The sequence below is a fragment of the Carassius carassius genome, chromosome 35 (assembly GCF_963082965.1).
Source record: "Carassius carassius chromosome 35, fCarCar2.1, whole genome shotgun sequence".
Classification (NCBI taxonomy): domain Eukaryota; kingdom Metazoa; phylum Chordata; class Actinopteri; order Cypriniformes; family Cyprinidae; genus Carassius; species Carassius carassius.
Window position 1 is genome coordinate 28,832,890 of NC_081789.1, and position 18,858 is coordinate 28,851,747.

The 18,858-nt window shown below is 37.3% G+C and overlaps 1 protein-coding gene across 2 annotated transcripts in view; it reads left to right on the plus strand.

The window, feature by feature from the left end:
- The window catches only part of LOC132116490 (ATP-dependent RNA helicase DDX4-like), a 63,851-nt gene extending 49,017 nt beyond the window's left edge, over nucleotides 1–14,834 (plus strand). For both annotated transcript variants that reach the window (XM_059525370.1, XM_059525371.1), the window contains exons 19-25: nucleotides 1,603–1,732; nucleotides 1,854–2,020; nucleotides 2,294–2,439; nucleotides 3,108–3,207; nucleotides 13,358–13,628; nucleotides 13,913–14,020; nucleotides 14,117–14,834. In XM_059525370.1, the coding sequence (XP_059381353.1) occupies nucleotides 1,603–1,732; nucleotides 1,854–2,020; nucleotides 2,294–2,439; nucleotides 3,108–3,207; nucleotides 13,358–13,628; nucleotides 13,913–14,020; nucleotides 14,117–14,200 (1,006 nt within the window). In that variant the 3' untranslated portion in view covers nucleotides 14,201–14,834. The remainder of the gene's footprint in view (nucleotides 1–1,602; nucleotides 1,733–1,853; nucleotides 2,021–2,293; nucleotides 2,440–3,107; nucleotides 3,208–13,357; nucleotides 13,629–13,912; nucleotides 14,021–14,116) is intronic.
- Nucleotides 14,835–18,858: the final 4,024 nt, after the last annotated feature.

Consider the following 18,858-nt stretch of genomic DNA (forward strand, 5'->3'; position numbering starts at 1 on the left):
GTAAATGTGACGGTACCAGGTTTCTTTAAGTACCGGTAGTACCGAGGTCCCGTTCAGCGCTATGATTTCCGCGAAGCAGAAAACGAGGACGGAATCTCAAAATCCAGTCATGAAAATGAAACTTACATTTTAATATGGACAGTCATGGAATTTGTCAAAGTTAGCATACATTTATTAAATCAGATCTCCATATGGACCAGTATCTGTAAATGTTAAGCCGCAAAAGTTGTTTGAAATATGAATCCGTGTTCTGCGCGTCTCTGTGTGAATTAATGAATGGCAGAGACGTGCGGGTTTGTTTACTACATAGACTGAAGCGCATGACGCTTGCATTAATTTCAGCATCTGAGCTTCAGAGTTCTCTCTCCATCAAGCGATCTGAACTTTTCAGTTCATCTCAATGGACGCACAGCGCACCTTTATTTGACGCTCTGTAAACTCTTTGTGAAGGTGCACGACTCACCGTCGCTTTACTGATAGCGCTGTTTCTCACACATGCAAAGAGAGAGAGAGAGAGAGTCTTACCACGCTGAATCGACACACTATATGTAAACTATTCTTTGTAGTCTTCTCCTGTCAAAGTAATGGAGTTCATTTAGAACAAGCAGAAGACATACCGGTTTCTCCGATAGTGGGCGGAGCTAATGCGCAAATGGCAATTTCATTGCCTGGCGCTGATCTATTTCAGCAAATCAGTTCGACCGAACGCAGACAACGTGATTAATATTCATGAACCCAGCAGCTCATCAATTCATAGTGCATTGTATATACATTAGTATGATAGTAGAATTAGTAGCAGTATTATCTTTTAATAATAATTAATATGATCTATTACTATTTTTTTTTTTTTACAGAAACCCTCAATGACCAAAAATATCTTAAGCATCACCACCAGTCTTAAGTTCAGTTAAAATGACAAATATGCATTCATTAGGCCAAAAAGGTAATTTTTACATAAAGGCATTGTGCTAGAAATATTGCTATTATTTAGTAAAATGTATGTGATACTGCTACTACTGTTGAAAAAATGTATAAAACTTTCTTTTTTAAAGAAATAAATCACAATATTTCTTCCATGTTTTAATTTTAATAGCAAATCCCTTTTATTTACCAAAAATAAAATGTGTTTAAATTTCATAAATTAAAAGAAAATTTAAATTTGGGTGAAACTTGTTTACTGTTTTTTTTATAATTATATAACTTGTAGAAAAACTTTAAACACAATTGTAAATAAGTATAAAGAATGGCATTGGTTTTATTTTTAGTGCAAAAACGTTTTTTTTTTTAAATTAACATGTTTTTGTGTTTTGCTTTGGTACCGAAATTGGTACCGAGAACCGTGGATTTTCACTGGTATCGGTACCGAATACTAAAATTTTGGTACCGTGACAACACTAGTCTACTTAATGAATGGGAAACACTGGATACAGATTTTATGAGTCACCATCTTTATTTGTATAGAATTTTATACAATACATGATTCACATTCACAACTCCTTGTTAGCTTCGAGTCCACACTGAACTTGTATGACACTCATTCATTCTGTATTACTGGTAGCTTCCAGGTTTAAAAAATAACAATTGGTTTTGAATCTTGTGTAGGACCTGTGTGCGTCCTGTGGTGGTTTATGGTGGTATAAATACAGGATACACTATTCGAGAAGTGTTAAAGGGCTGCAATGTTTTGTGTGGGACCCCAGGAAGATTGCTTGACATCATTGGTCGTGGAAAGGTAATTTTATTTTATCCAAATCTTCCCCGCCACTTATTTAATAAATATATAATGTGGCTTCTACTAATAATAATGATAATAATAATAATATTTATTATTTATTTAACTTTTTCTTTGTCAGGTTGGTCTGAGTAAGCTGCGGTATTTGGTTCTGGATGAAGCAGACCGAATGCTGGACATGGGCTTTGAGCCGGATATGCGAAAGCTAGTGGGATCTCCAGGAATGCCTCCTAAAGAGGATCGACAAACCCTCATGTTCAGTGCCACCTACCCTGAAGATATTCAAAGGTCTGACACACTTTAAAGGGCAACTTACATACGGTTCTGAGGGCTCCATAAATATGGCCTGGGGATAGTGTGCTGCTTTTGTTTCGTTGAACAATCTAGCTACAAGAATGAGTCTGTAAACACCCTCTTAAAAACTCGTGTTTAAGACCGATCAGTCAGCTAGTCGTCCACGCAACTTAATGACAAGGTTTTGAAAATGTGTTTTGCGAGTCTCTATTCAGTGATTCTTTCATGGCTTCAGGAGTGAGATATGAATTGTGTGTTGTATCATAGGATGGCAGCAGATTTTTTGAAGGTGGACTACATTTTCCTTGCTGTTGGTGTGGTTGGTGGAGCATGCAGTGATGTGGAGCAAACTATCATTCAGGTGGACCAATACTCAAAGAGAGACCAGCTGCTTGAAGTGCTCAAATCTACAGGTGCATTCACAATCATAAACATTTAATGAGTTTAAATTGAGGGCTTGTTGAATTTCCATATGCAATTCACTTACTGAAGCATAACCACGTTGCTTTCATAAGTCTAAAGCAATTCGATAACCTTTTAAGGAACTGATGGATTAAATTTATACTTTATATTTGAAATTTTTCTAATATGTGTCTCTTTTTAGGGTTTGGAATCAATTTAAATAGATGTAAATTGATAAAAATCTAAATGTATTAATTGGACAGGTTTCTGTGTGTTTTATAAATTGTATGATTATGCTCCCAGCATCCTATATTGTTTTTGAACCGCTTTAGGCTACTATTGTACTTTATGCAGTACATCCAGTTTGCAGGGCCCCAAACAAAAAAATTGAGAAACTTAGGCGCCAAATTGTTTTTAGGTGCATAGAATAAATGTTTTTTCATTTTAACATGACCATTTTAGTCGCAGTTTGGAGCCCTGGTTTGGTACTGATTTTCTAATAGTTTGTGTCCAGTAACTGATTGTGATGTTTATTCAGTTATTTATTTTAAAGTTACACAAAAATATTTTAGTGCCTTGTAAAATGAAAATGGGTTGTAAACAGCTTTATGTTGACCGCTTTGAGGTTCCTGTCATCAGCTAATTTGTCAATTTAATGGCACTTTGTTTGCAATTACAGGGAATGAACGCACAATGGTCTTTGTTGAAACCAAAAGAAGTGCTGATTTCATAGTAACATTTCTCTGTCAGGAGAAGATCTCTACTACAAGCATCCATGGGTACGGTTTTATTTTTTTTCTCCCTCCTGTCCCTTTCTCTATTTCTTTCTGTAATAATGTGTTCATGATCATGTACTGTTGAAGAAAAACAAAGCAGTCTCCGAAGCATTGTAAATTCTGAGCTCAATATTAATCCGTTATAGATAGCGTTGGGTATTGAGTTTGATCATTTTTAATGATATTTTCAATTTTCAAATAACATAGTTTGAAAAAATGTCTTGTCACTCTGTACCAAAGCTTGATCCCTGAAGGGTTAATCTTAAAGTCAGTGAGCAATGCTGCATGTTTTATGAGCCTAAATCAGTTGGGGCCCTATGATTTCCGTGATGTGGAGAGAATCGCAGAATCCAGTCATAAAAATTGAATTTACGGTTTAACGCAGAATGTCACAGAATTTGTCAAAGTTTGTGTGAATTAATTTAAAAGGTCATTACAATGAAATCAAAACGTGGTATGGATTAGTATCTGTAAATATCGAGTAACAAAAAGACTATTTAAATATGAATCCTGCATGTTCTGTGTCCCTGTGTGAATGAAATGTGCAGACGCTCTATTTCGTTTACTACACGCATACTGAAACACGTGTTACCCTCGCGGAGATTTCAGCATCTGCAGCCTCAATACACGAGTACATGAACACAATCTCTAGAACTGCTCAGTCACTTCATGAGCATTTGAGAGAAACTATCCTCATATCAGATGCACACAGAAATAGAAAGGTATTCACGGCAACCCATCAAAATAAGTTTGGTTTAACTTTAATTATTATTCCTGAAATATATTACTGTTGTTCAGTAGAATGTACATAACTACTACAACTACTGTTACAAAAAATGTGACTTTTTTTTTTTTTTAAGGAATAGTTAGACAATATTTCTTTAATGGTTTAATGTTAATATAAAATCCTTTGTTATATAAGTTTTATTTAATATTTGATTAAAAGATGAAAATAATAAATTTTTTAATGCCTTCATTTGATACCCAGAATTTATTTTATACAAAACACAGAATTTCTGAGGAAGGAAAACGTTTCTCAAAACAGTGGAGATGATAGTGGACTTCAGGAGAAACCCCCCTGGCTCTCCTCCCATTCACCATCATGGACAGAGCTGTGGCAGTGGAGTCATTCAGATTCAAAAAATAGATTTTAATTGTTTTTATGCATTCAAATAATTAGACAGTTTGGTAGCAATGAAACAGAAGGTGAAGAAAAAAATAATTTCATAGTGCATTGTATATTTCATGATTTTAATTAGACATTGATTGACATTGATTAGACAAATAAAACAAACTTCACTTTTGAGTCCATGAGTTCGCCTACCAGTGGTATGAGAGGAGCAGCTTTCACTCTCAACCAAACTAACATTACTAGCCAATCAGAATATTTTGCTCTTATAAACACAAGACGCACCTAATAGTATCCAGTTACAGAGTCGCAGCCCTGGTGAATGGAGAAGCGCAACAAAAAGCTGCGAGGAGCAATGATTATGACCATAATGTAATCTCCATAAAAACGATATGATTGCCAGAACATATTTACTGGGATATTTTAACTGTCCTGTTCACTAATGGTCTATTAATGGTAACTTACCTGTAATTTACCAGTAAAGGCTGTATGTATGAAAGAGGTGAAACACTTCCTCTGATTATGCCAAAAAATTTGAATTGCATACAAAAAAAAGTCAATCTGGGAAAACAGTGCATTATCTCACTAGATTTGTACGTTTGCAACACCAGTTATTATTGCCTCATTGTTAGTTTATATATAAAATAGACTAAAGCCTGGTTTTCACTTAGTAATCTGATATTTTTAGTAACACAAACAGACCTCAGTTGTCAAAATAACCAGTAGATTACTTAAATTACCAAAACTGATTATAATTACAGCCCTAGACTAGTTACAATATTTCTAAATACAACTGCATTTTTACTTTTATGCAATTAAAAGACACACATTTTGTCATTTGAACATTTCTTAAAGTGTGTTAAAATATTGTCACGTTGTAGTGAACCAAGTAACTGTATTTTGTCTCATCTCGTGAGTTAAGTGTAATTTCACTCTAGTGTCGATAAGCGATGATATAGCACATAATTTTCCAAGTGTATGATACAGCTTTCATTCTTCAGGTCAACCATATATTCATGAAAAAGAAAATCAGTTTGAATAAAGAAAGCAATAACTTTGCCATAGGATCCTTTCAAATGTTAAAGTTGCCACAGTCACTGCATGACTTGCATGTGCTGCCCCGCCCCACCTCCGGAAAAAAGTTCAGGTTTAGGAATTTTTTTTTTGTTCCTTTAACCCAATAGCAAGCTTAGCTACAGCAACATGGCAAAAGTAGTTTAGTACATCCAAGCTATTAAAATAATAATAATAATAATTGTATTAAACCAACATCATACAAAGTCAATGTTCTCTCAGTGATCAATACAACCAGTGCTGCTGCTAGCCATTTTGGTGCCCTAAGCATAATTCCTTTATGATGCCCCCCAACCCGACCCCGAGAAAAAAAAAAAACGTTTGTTTTTGCCAGTTTAACTTTTTATTAACAAACATAACTCAATACCAATAACACAATAGCAGCATCACAGTATAAAACTTAAGAACACTAAAAAGAGAAAGTAAAATCTTCATAGCTTTGCTGACTTTGTAAACAGTAAACAGAATAGCAAAGTAAAAGAATTATCAAAATAATCCAGACTTTTTTTTTTTTGCAAATTCAATGTCACTTAAATAAATTAAATAAATTAGAATAAATTAAATTAAATAATCAATAAGTACAAACAAGAATAGTCAGGCTTCTTAAATAAAACAAAGATTTAGAGGACTAAAAGTCACAACTTTACTTACTTTGTAAACACAGTAGGCTATGTAACAGCTAAAAACACACATTCAAGTAAAGTGCAAAATCTTCTTAGACCAAATGTTGTCAAAATAAACCAAAGACATACATTTTGAGGGAGCCATAATGCTATTCTGTATGGATCAAGCATTTCCATCTTTTTTGGGAGGCTCTATAGAACCACACGTCTGCATTTCATCGCTGCAAAATCACTAATTAGGTCATCTTATGACAGCTTCTGAGCCACTTCACCATTGATGCTGATGACAGCAAGACCACTTAGACGTTCCTGCCCCATTGTTGAACGCAAGTATGTTTTAATGAGCTTTAGTTTTGAAAAACTTCACTCAGCGGAGGCAACTGTAACAGGGAGAGTTAATGCAACTCTAAGAGCAACCCAGAGATTTGGATACACCTCTTGAAGGCTATTCTCATGGAGAAATGTGAGCAACTCCAAGGCAGTTGTCTGTGGGGACAGTTGGGGAAGGTTGATGATTTCCTGAACCATCTCAAGTCCATCAGTATCAGAATTTCCTCCCTCAGTGTCTTCTGCACTTCAATGCATTTTTTTTGTAAGTCCTCCTTGGACACTCCGTGCACTCTGCTGAAATCGAGCACCACTCCAAATTTGTCTCTGACCTGGGTCATGGTCTCAAAACGCTCCTGCAGTGACATCGAAGCTGAGTCCACTACACTATTGAAAAATGTTACCTCAAGCCTTTTGAGGGCATCACTGAAGGGCTCGTCAGCAGTCTCATATGCAAACTGCCTTTTTGTGTTCCTGAGCCTTTTCTCCTTGAGCTCTGGCTCTATGTTCATGGCCTCACAAAGCTCCTTGGCAGATGACACTGCTTTAGCAATTCCAGAGTGCCTGTATCTGGAGAGGGAGGTTTTGGCATTGTCAATGAGCCTGACAGCAATGTCAAGCTGCATTGAACTAGTCTTCAGAAGCTTGTTTACTTGGTTAGTGGTCGTAAGAATTTCACACCAGACAACAGAACAGATCAGAAAAGATGCCACCTCTTCTGCTAGGGCTTGAGCCTCTATTTTTGCGACTGAGTCATTGACAGTTTGCCTAGCCTCGATGAGCGCATTTCTGATTTCTTTAATTTGGCTTCTGGCAGCTGTGACACTCTTAAGCCTGCTCTCCCACCTCACATCACTCCATGATTTCACACTCAGGTTGACGTGTTTTTTCAAGATGCCCCATCGCTGTGTAGCTCCTGAGAAGAAACAAAATAGCTTCTGCAAATAGCCAAAATAGCCAGTGTCATCCCTGGACGACTTAGCAGCATCAGCTATGACAAGATTAATCGAATGAGCTGCGCAAGGAACAAACAACTCCCTCGAATTAAGTTGTAGCTGTCGGGCCTAAACTCCTTTCTTTTTTCCCCCTTCATGTTTGCTCCATTGTCGTAGACCTGTCCGCGGCAATTATCAAACGGAATGCTGAGTTCCTTCAACTTGTCTAGACGGACAGTAGACCGGTTCAGGCCAGTTGTTTCAACCACCTCCATATAACCAAGGAAATACTCCTTGATATTTGGCTTTGGCACCAAATCAACAATTCGCACGATGAGGGACATTTGTTCCTTGTGGCTTATATCAGGTGTACAGTCAAGAATAATGGAGAAATATTTCGCTTCCTGAATCGGTGTCTGGATTGTTTGTAATGTTTTGGTGGAGATGATCTGGATCAGTTCATTTTGTGTCTGCTGTCCAAGATAATGCGTTCGGGAGCTTTCATCAGTTATCTTGGTCAGGTGGTTCTCCATCACGGGATCAAAACTGGCTAAAAGCTCCACTTCCTTTAAGAAGTTGCCATTGTCTGGCTCATACAGACACTGTGAAGAGCCTCTTCTTTGAGGCAAGAGATAGGGTTATTATAAGTAAGCGTTTGAGAACATCTTGCCAGCTTCTTTTTTCTGCCTCCAGCAATGTCAGTGCCTGGTGGTCTATTGTCATATTTGTCTGTAAACGCACGTCCAGTTCTCTCCATTTAAACATGCACTGGGCATGGTCTGAGCTACATTCATGACTCCTCAAACTACTGTTTATGTTGGACCAGTCACTCTGGCCCTCTGCATTCAGCTTTATAGCTTTCAAACTGAAAAGCTGACTAGACTAGAGCAATTATTAAATATCTTTCTTGTTCCCCCTTTTTTGTTACATATACATGGCTAAAATGTGCCTAATATTTCTATAGGCTAATGAAATAATACCGGCATTTTAAATAAAAATTTCATTAGGCTATTTTTGGTGCCCCCTCAGCACTTGGTGCCCTACGCACAGTGCGTGATGCACATGGTGGGAGCGGCGGCGCTGAATACAACTGTCAGTCAAGCAGATAGACAGGCCTAATAGTTCAGTTTAGTTGTTTATTCAAGTTTTCCAACTTTTTTTATTATACAATTAACCAAAGCAAAAAAGGCCTTTTAACATTAGCTTGTTCTTTTTCTATTCTACCGGTGTTATTTTTATTTTTTGATAAATTGTAAAATATATTAAAATAGAAAGCAGTTATTTTATATAAAATATTTCACAATATTACTGCTTTAGCAAACTGGTAGTGACTGGTATTGTGTAATGTTGAAATCTATATAAATGAACATCACATAAATAGCATTTCCAAAGTGGATATTGTTTATGAGCTCTCTAATAAACTAAATGATAAACTACATTATTAACATTATTGTGATTGGCACTGATACTAGTAGTACAGTCGAACATTTAGATGTAAATGAAACTTCATAATGTTTCACTTGATTATACATTAAGTCAGGATTTATAGTGTGGAAAAAGTAACTAGTAAAATGTGTACACGTTGTGTAAAACTTAAAGGCCTGGTTTCACACACAGGGCTTAGCTTAAGCCAGGACTAGACCTTAGTTAAATTAAGATATTAAAGCGACTATTACAAAAATGCCTTGGAAGAAAACATTACAGGTGTGCATCTTGACACAGAACAATGACACTGACATTTGTTAAGATATGTCAGAGCAAGATATTTTCAGCTGAGACAGTTCAAACATGCATTTTAGTCTGGGACTAGCTTAAGCCTTGTCTGTGAAACCGGGGGCATGTGTGTGTGTATCTATCTATCTATCTATCTATCTATCTATCTATCTATCTATCTATCATATAGATTAATTTATCACAGAATATTTGTTTTCAGCAGCACTTTAGTTTAAAAGTACACATGTCAGGCTTTCTATAGATATCTCTCTCATGTCTCTTTGAGTTCACGGAGTTAGTTAATTTTTATGACTCGTTTGTAAATGAAGATCAGCGCAGACAAAGGCTGCAGACAGCACACCTTGTTTATCTTTATTTTGTAAGTGCATAAAGTTTTGTTATGCGTGTATACAAATAAAAGAGACCCTTTACGGATTCGATTGATGTATTGCTCTTATCTGTACGATTAAAACTGAAAGTGTAATTTTTTCTTTTCGGGGTTATCAGGAGAAAATGCCTCATAACGCGTATACACGGGAATCGACTCCAGAGGGTTAATGTTACTAAAATAAAACACAAAAGAGAAAAATAACTCCCTGCTCTTGACTGAAGAACATTAATACAGTTGCTAAAGTTTATCAGTAATAAAATAACTTTTGCAACAAATATTATCGATAACCGAATCAATAGTTATCGGTAAGCAGTATCGATTAAAATGTAAATGATACCCATCCCTAACGTGTACCGTGTTAAGCTAACTGAGACCTTGTTATAGCACTTGCATATCATTGCGCTTTTGTTGTTTTTGATTGCTTCCATTGTCCTCATTTGTAAGTCGCTTTGGATAAAAGCGTCTGATAAATGTAAATGGTAACACTTCACAATAAGGTTAGTTAACATTAGTTAACAAGTGTAATTAACTTGAACTATGAATGAACAATACTTCTGAAGCATTTATTAATTTTAACCCTCTGGAGTCTAAGGGTATTTTTGGGGCCTGGAGAAGTTTTGTCATGCCTTGACATTTGTGCTTTTTTCAGTTTCTTATAAATATCTAAATGGGTAAAGACTAATCTCACTGTAATTAGCACAAACTGGGCTGTAATAATATGTGAAATGCATGTATGTACATGATTGTGTTTTTGAGAAAAAAAATATTATGCGTGGTTAATGGAAAACTAAAAATGTTAAAACGCTTGAATAAGGCAAAAAAACACATAGAGAACAATGGTTCCCGGGATTTTTGAAAACTGGAGCTTGTAGCCTAGAATTTTTCTTTCTAAATTACGTGAAAATCATCTTGTTTACTCACTCACAGAAAACAATATATTGATTTAAATTTTCTAAGACACTTTTTGTTGGTAAAAGTCATATGCGAGAGGGCGTGAACTACCATGAATATCATTGTGATTTACACCTGAGAAGACAAAGGCCTGCATAATGAGCTGCATAATGAGCCGCATAATGAAAGTGAAGTGACATTCAGCCAAGTATGGTGACCCATACTCGGAATTTGTGCTCTGCGTTTAACCCATCCAAAGTGCACACACACAGAGCAGTGAACACACACACACACTGTGAGCACACACCCGGAGCAGTGGGCAGCCATTTATGCTGCGGCGCCCGGGGAGCAGTTGGGGGTTCGATGCCTTGCTCAAGGGCACCTAAGTCATGTTATTGAAGGTGAAGAGAGAACTGTACATGCACTCCCCCCACCCACAATTCCTGCCGGCCCGGGACTCGAACTCACAACCTTTCGATTGGGAGTCCGACTCTCTAACCATTAGGCCACGACTTCCCCGGTAAATGAGCCATTCAGTCATCTGTGCCACTGTGAGGGAAGAGTTACAAGAGAGAATGTGAGAACAAAATAAATGTATATCATTTTATGTTTGTAGTTTATTAAGAATATATTTAATTATCCCACAACATAATTTAATATCCACTTGGGGGAGCAGTTAAACAGTTTATTAGAAACAATCAAAGCTGACTTTCAAACAAATTGTTTGGCATGCTTACTCCAGTCACACAATCCTTCAGAAATCCTTTTAACAATCTTATTTTCTACAAAAAAAAAAAACCGTTTGTTGTTATTATTATCATCATTATTATTAATGTTGAAAAGAGCTGAGAATATTTTTCTGGGTTTTTAGGGGGAATAAATGGAAAGAAAAGCATTGTTTTTACATTTGTTACAGTTATCTATTTGTTACATTTATATTATTTACATCAAGCTTTCGAAGGGTAAAGTGTTGTATATTGTTATTGAAACTTCATAATGTTTCACTTGATTATACATTTAGTCAGGAATTATAGTTTGGAAAAAGTCTAACTAGTAAAACGTTTACACGTTATGTGAAAACTAGTACAAGTATATAAATAAATAAAAAGAGACTTACTCATGTTTATGATCTCTGCTGAATAAAGTGCTTCATTCTTTTTTTCTGAGGAAATCCATTTCTCAAATCCTCAACCACATCACATCTTTTTGGGGTGAATTATGTGTTATTCCTCTCATCGTGAAGCAAACAGTAAAATAAAAAAAACTTGAACAGTCTCGCTGCTTTTTCTTCTGTTATGGGCGTATTCAAGCCGCGCGCTTCAGTTTGAATCTGAATAGCGCGGGGGCGTGGTCACATTAGATATAATGAAGGGAGACATGAAAAACAGATATCGCGTTGTTTTCATATGGATTACTTTATCACAGAATATCTGTTTTCGGCGGCACTTTAGTTTAAAAATAGACATGTCAAGCTTTCTATAGATATATCTCTCATGTCTCTTCGTTGAGTATTCACGGAGTTACAGTTCATTTTAATGACGTGTTTGTAAAAGAAGATCAGCGCAGACAAAGGCTGCAGACAGCACACCTTGTTTGTTATCTTTATTTTATAAGTGCACAAAGTTTTGTTGTTATTATGTCTGTATCCAAAAAAAAGTAGACCCGTTACAGATTCGATTGATGTATTGCTCTTATCTGTACGATTAAAACTGAAAGTGTAATTTAAGTTCTTTTCGGGGTTATCAGGAGAAAATGACTCAAAACGCGTATCCGCGTTAATCGACTTGATAGGGTTAATTTCAACATTTACTAATGCATTAAAATCAAGCTGTGTTTAAGTTAATGCACTGTGAAATAACATGAACTACAAATGAACGACTGATTATTTGCATCGCTGTATATGTCACAACATTTCACCAAAATCAAGTTCAAATACAAAGTTTTTGATCAGCGAATGTTCGAAGACAGTACGGGAATATAATTTACATTTTCATGAACTTGCAGGTTATGTAGTTTTCTGCTGCTATGTGGGCACTCAGTTTTTTCTGTTATTTGGCCAAAGTATCATATTGCACAAGCTATTTGAATGTGACTTGACAACAAATGCCAAGACACAGCTTTGATTGGGGAAAACTAACGCTACCACCACGCTACTGAGAAATGTAGTTAAACTATTAGTGACACTACTGCCCATCACTGCTGAAATGTTATTAGTAGCCTTTTATATCGAGCTAATCACTACAAAAATGCTAAAGCATTTCTCATGTAATCACCTATTATAAAATTAGGCTGAATCTCATGAAAATCATATACAATTCATATACAGTCATAATCGGGACCATTTTTATGGAAGAGTAATGCAAGTTTATCATCTGAGGCAGGGCGGGTTATGAACTTGTCCTATGATAGACATACCGGTGCAAAATAAATGTATTTATTTAGAATATATTATCCCACAAAATAATTTGAGATTCACTTGCAAGTGCTGTTAAAAAGTTTATTAGGAACAAAAAAGCTGACTTTCGAAGCTGAATTTTTAGCATCATTACTCCAGTCACACGTCCAGTCCAAAGTCAATGCAGCCGTCTACCAGGAGATTTTGGCGCACTTTATGCTTCCATCTGCTGACAAGCTTTATGGAGAAGTTGATTTCAGTTTGCAGCAGGACTTAAGCACCTGCCCACCGAGCCAAACCACTTCCACAAAGTGGTTTGATGACCATGATATTATGATATGGGCTTGATTGACCTGAACCTCACAGAGGTTGAACATTTCTGTTTTTTTTTTGTTTTTTTTAATCTTTTTTTGATTGATCTTTGAGAATATTCAAATTTTTTAAATTAAATTTTTAATTTTCCTAAGCTGCGAGAAAATGTAATCTTGATTTAAAATGGGTTTATAAAATTGGTATCAAAAAAGTATCATTAATGAACCGTTTTCAAAGTCAAGGTATCGATAAGGACAATTTTTTTTTTTTTTACAATACCCAGCCCAAGTTATAGGTGCTTGTTGTTGTTACAAATACTCCCTGTCCAAATGCTTTTAATTGAATTGACTTTTTTCTGAATAGTGATCGGGAACAGCGAGAGCGAGAAAAGGCTTTAAGTGATTTTCGCTTAGGCCAGTGTCCAGTGCTGGTGGCCACGTCTGTTGCTGCCAGAGGCCTGGACATTGAGCAGGTCCAGCATGTTGTCAATTTCGACCTGCCCAGCAGCATCGATGAATACGTCCATCGCATTGGAAGAACTGGACGCTGCGGGAACATCGGTCGTGCCGTGTCCTTTTTTAACCCGGAGTCAGACACTCCATTAGCTCGCTCTCTGGTCAAAGTTCTGTCTGGGGTTTGTATTTTCATGTTTATTATAAAATAACTTCATATGAAGAACAGATATAAATTGGATTTTTATCCATATAAATATTGAGCAATGCGAAAACAGCACATTAAATTTGGTCAATGCTCAAATGTGTTTGCTTGACTTTCTACAAAAAACATTGGTTTACCATATTTAATGTGCTCAAAAATAAAATCAAATGGAATGTTTATTGATAAATGTTGCAGATTCTGTGCGGGAATGTCCATTATACAAGGATCTTAATAAAACTTCCATAAATTGTAATCTCCCAGGCTCAACAGGAGGTTCCCAAATGGCTGGAGGAAATTGCTTTCAGTGCTCATGGGACAACAGGGTTCAACCCTCGTGGAAAAGTGTTTGCGTCTACAGACACTCGGAAGGTATGGCATATCACTTCTCATTTGACTGCCTGAAACCCCATTTTTGAACTTAATTTGCTGTAATTTGATGCATGTCTCCATGACTTTTGCATTTAGGGGGGATCCTTTAAAACAAATGAGCCACCACAAGCATCCACCCCAAGCCCAGCAGCGGCTGCAGATGATGAGGAATGGGAATAAACACTTACACCTTATGTTCTATTATGTAGATTTAATTTTTATATTTGAGTTTATTCATTTATCCACATGGTTAAATGTTGATTGATTAAGGTAGCTTTGCGGTAAAGCAAAAAAAAAAAGTCACATTATGAAAACTGTAGATTTGATCTGAAGGACAGAGTATTAATCAAGACATGATACCTTTTAGCAGTTTGGTTTGAATGACCTGATTTTTGTGTCACCTGTTTTGATTTGAGCACATCTTGATTAGTGGATTTGTTTTGTTATCAGATTAACACTTTGCTAAGAGCGTATTGAGTTTTGTGAGGTTTTATCTGAAGGTCTTTTCTTACAGTTGTACCGTATTAATCAGTTCTGTTGTTAAATGTGACTGTTTGCAGGTTGTTTTTCTTGACATTTTTGTCTTAACGCCAAAGTATACAAGTAAAGAAGCTTGTTTTGCTCATGTACCTTGCCAGATCAAGGTAAATAAAGCAATTGTTTGCCAGTCAACTTGGTATTACAAATCTATTCTCATTAAAATTTCACATTCAATATTTCTTGTGACAATATTTCTGTACCATGGATCAGTACTTCTCCACAGTAAATTACTAAAAATAAAGATGGAAGCTGACATTTGTTTTCTCAAAAACAATGCAAGTTTGATTTAAGTGTTTTCTAGACCTTAAGAGCTGTACAGCGTCCCATTGATGGGCTAAAGGGGGCCACATCTCTTGCCGGGGTTACTAAATCATGTCCTTCACTTGCAAGAGAAGGTCCTTTCTTAGTGGTAGTGGCCAGGGGTTGCTGATAGCAGCTGAATCAACTCTGGGTACCATGTCTTATTCCTCCTGAGTGGGGTCACCAGGAGGACTGAGAATTTGTCTTCCTTTACCCATCTGATGGCCATTGGGGGCAAGGTGTACAGGCAGGTGCTGGGCCAATTGTGGGCCAGGGCGTCTCGCTGATTTGAGAAATAAATTGGGCATTGAGAGTTGTCTTTTGAGGCAGAGAGGTCCTCCTCTGCCCTCCCAAAGATTGACCAAATCATTTGAACTGTTTGAGGAAGTAGCTTCCATTCTCATGGAGCTACATTGCTTCTGGACAGCATATCTGCTTCTAGGTACAGTCTGTCCAGGAAGTTTTCACGGCAAGGCAAACTGCCATCATCTTGTCGCAGTTGATATGCATGCTTGACCAGGAGCATAACGCTGAGTTGCCTTCGAACAGAGCTCTCCAACCCAAATTGGATGCAACTACATTCCTCCTGAAGGACAGTCCCAGTTGAATGCCTGATAGAAACTTGCAGCTCTGCTGATCCCTGTAAGATTCAGCCAAAGGTGGCACTCCAGCACCCCTAAATTGGCCATAGCATTGCCAATTACCTGTGCCATTGTCTTGGTGGCACGCAGAGACAGGTCAATCACTTTGCACCGCTTCTTGAAGGTGTAAAGGTCCTGGCCAGACTCGTTCATGCTTCAGAGAAGAGCACTGCCATCGTATGCAGCCATGAGCCAGCCCGGCCGGCCACTGCATAAGCCCTGTTGGGCAAGGCCAATGTCATCCTGCAGGGCTTAAATGGGTGCACTGCAAGGGCTTTTAATCTAAGGGCCAATGGTGGGCTCAGGTGGGCAGCAATCGGGGGAGCTTACTGTATCCTCGGTCTTTAGCGGTGGTTAAAGCAGCCGAAGTGGAGTGATTTGTGCCACGTTTTGGTGAGTTTTGGCAGGAACATGGAAAGGCGTTTGACGGGAGGAACAGGAGACCATGGGTGGGATCTTCTAGGGCCGACGAATTCAAGCAGAGATCCTCCACTGCCTTAAGCCCGGCTCACACTGCAATTTTGGCCATGATTTGGTCGCCTGAGACAAACTGTGACAATCCTAATAGATTCCTGTAATCCTAGGCTAAAACCTGTAGTCTTTGATCGTTAGTTAGTTTAGTTGCCTTTGCCATGATAAACACTGGTTGTGCTGCGGTTTCATGTCTGTCCCATATTGCTGCCATTCATATACTTTTAATGATAGCCTACATTTACAGACCCACGTGCAATGCTACGCGCAGTCACTGAACGTGTATAGATTGATAATGTAGAACTCCGGACAAGTTCTCTTGCACGCTCCTGTTTTTAACGCGTCTTGACTGTCGTACAGTCTGACATTAATGAAAACTGAGATCCCACACTGTGACATGATCACAGTGTTCATACAGTCTGACAAATAGAATCCTGAAGGACTTTTAAAAAATCGCAGTGTGCCATGCTTTAGGGACATCATGCTCTCACTGTGAGAAAAGGAGTCTCGCCAGTCTTTGCTTGAGGTTATCTTTCCTTAAAGAAGGTTGGTCCTCCCTGCTCTGCTCTCGCAATTCCATTCTCTCCTAAGAGAAAGAAACGGTGTCTCTGACAGCAGGCTCGAGTGACATCCATTCTCCCCGCATCGCATCATCAGGAGGATCAGCACCCCTCATCTGCTGCAATCAGCTTAGTTTCCTATGGTGCTTTTGAGGAGGAGATTGTCATCGATGAATCCATGTCAGGAAAATCCCTCCTTTTCAGTGCCAACTTCCGATCTTCCAATGCCAGGGCTCTTCTACAGGCTGAGCTTCTTCCTCCTTTGTGGACATTGGCAGAGTCAGCGAAGAGAGAATCCCTTTGCTGAAAGAGAAAATTCTTATGAAATGGCACTCTAAGCCACCTTATATAGCGATCAGCTCCTCCCTTTGGCAGTTTTAGAGCACCATTGATTTAGGCAGCTACACAAATGTGAAGAAATCAGGTTTCAGTAACACAGTAAACGGGAGTTTCTCCAAAAGTGTCAGCATCGCAGCGGGAGAAACTGTTCTATAGGGAACTATGGAAATATGGGAAATATAATGGTATGAGTTTACAGCATATGAATGTTAATTTCCACTAACAATGCAAACACTATGTTGCCTTAGGTACGGAGCCCCACACATGACGAGAAAAAATAAATTGTGCACACAATTTACTATTGCGTTCCCTCGATTTGCTAAATTGTGTGCACGATTTAGCAAATCGAGGGAACGAATTAGTAAATCATGCACTCGATTTAGCCTTACATTTTTCCCTGCATGTCATGTGCGGGGCTCCGTACTTAGGGCATTGGTTCCCAATATATATATCCGATTATACCTGATAAAATATTTTAGATCTTGGCATAACTAGAAAAATAGAACAGAGCTTCAAGAGTATGTCATCAAACCTGTTTTATCAACGAGTTCATCATCATGTCTGTCTTTACCGTCTGTGCTCCAAAGCCATCAGATGAATCAGGTTCACATCAGTCATCATTATTTGTGCTAAATTATTTTCTCAGACCATAAGTTTTGCTATTTAGAGCACAATTTAAAGCGGAATTGTTATATGCAAAACAATCCTGTTGTCATTTCTGGATAATAATTTAATGAAATTTCAGAGCTCAACTTATTTTTTCAGTGTAATATTTAATCTTAATGTGTATTTCAAATGTAAAACAGCCTTAGTTATGTTTGCTTCATTTCGCTCACAAAAGAGTGCTTACTGTAAACTGTATCAGATAAAAACATGGACGTACGTCCGTGACGTCAACCGTTGGTGTTAAAAGGCGGGAGCTGACTGCTGAAGCCACGCCCACCTAGTCACTCAAGTGTCCACGCCCTTAATTATGCAGAATTTAATATAATTTAAACAGATGAGTTATAAAAGTAAAAAAAATCTCCCCCCTCAACATTTGCAATGAAGGGCAAAATTAGCTATATATAGACCAAAATAAAATTAAATTTGCATAAAAATTCTTCGTAACCTAAAAGAAGCCCTTCTGAGTTAAATAACTGGGAAACAATCAGAATGTTTTTCTCCAACCAACTACTAAAAAACAAAGATTTTCAAGAAATTTCTTGATTGTTCCAAATGAAGTACCAGTGAGGGGAGAAATTGTGCTTAAAGATTAATGACCATGTAAGTAATGCCTGTTTGTGAAATTTAGATAAATTATAAGGGATTCTAGCAATATTATAATTACAGATCAATAGGAAAGGGAGACCACCTAATTTGGAAAGATAGTAATTGGGGATAAAATTCCAGATTGAGTTTGGGTTACACAAAAACTTTCTAATCCAATTAATTTTGAAAGTGTTGTTCAAAGAAGAGAAATCAAGGAAATTCAACCCACCATGCTCATACGTGTTCATTAATACAGACTTCTTAATATAATGGATTTTGTTTTTCCAAACAAAATTAAACAGGATTTTATCAACTGGTTTACACATTTTGTTGTCCACATATAGAGAGAGTGCAGAGTATGTAAGCCTTAGCAAGCAGTATTCTGCCTCTGCAACCATGCATTGAATCTTCTTTGGGCTTTTATTATAACCGGATCAAAATTCAATGTACATCTTTTATCTTGATTTTTAGTTATCATAATGCCTAAATATGTAATCTCGGATTTAACTGGAATATTATAAATAGTGAGTGCTGTACAATCTTTAATAGACATTCATTCACATTTACTTATGTTTAGATTAAGACCTGAAGCTTCAGAGAACAGTTTTATATAATTAATGGCTATAGGGATTTGGGAAGCATCTCTCAAAAATAAGGTGGTGTCATCTGCTAATTGACTTATAAATATTTCTCGATCTGCTACACGGATACCCTGAATACCACTTTCACATACAAA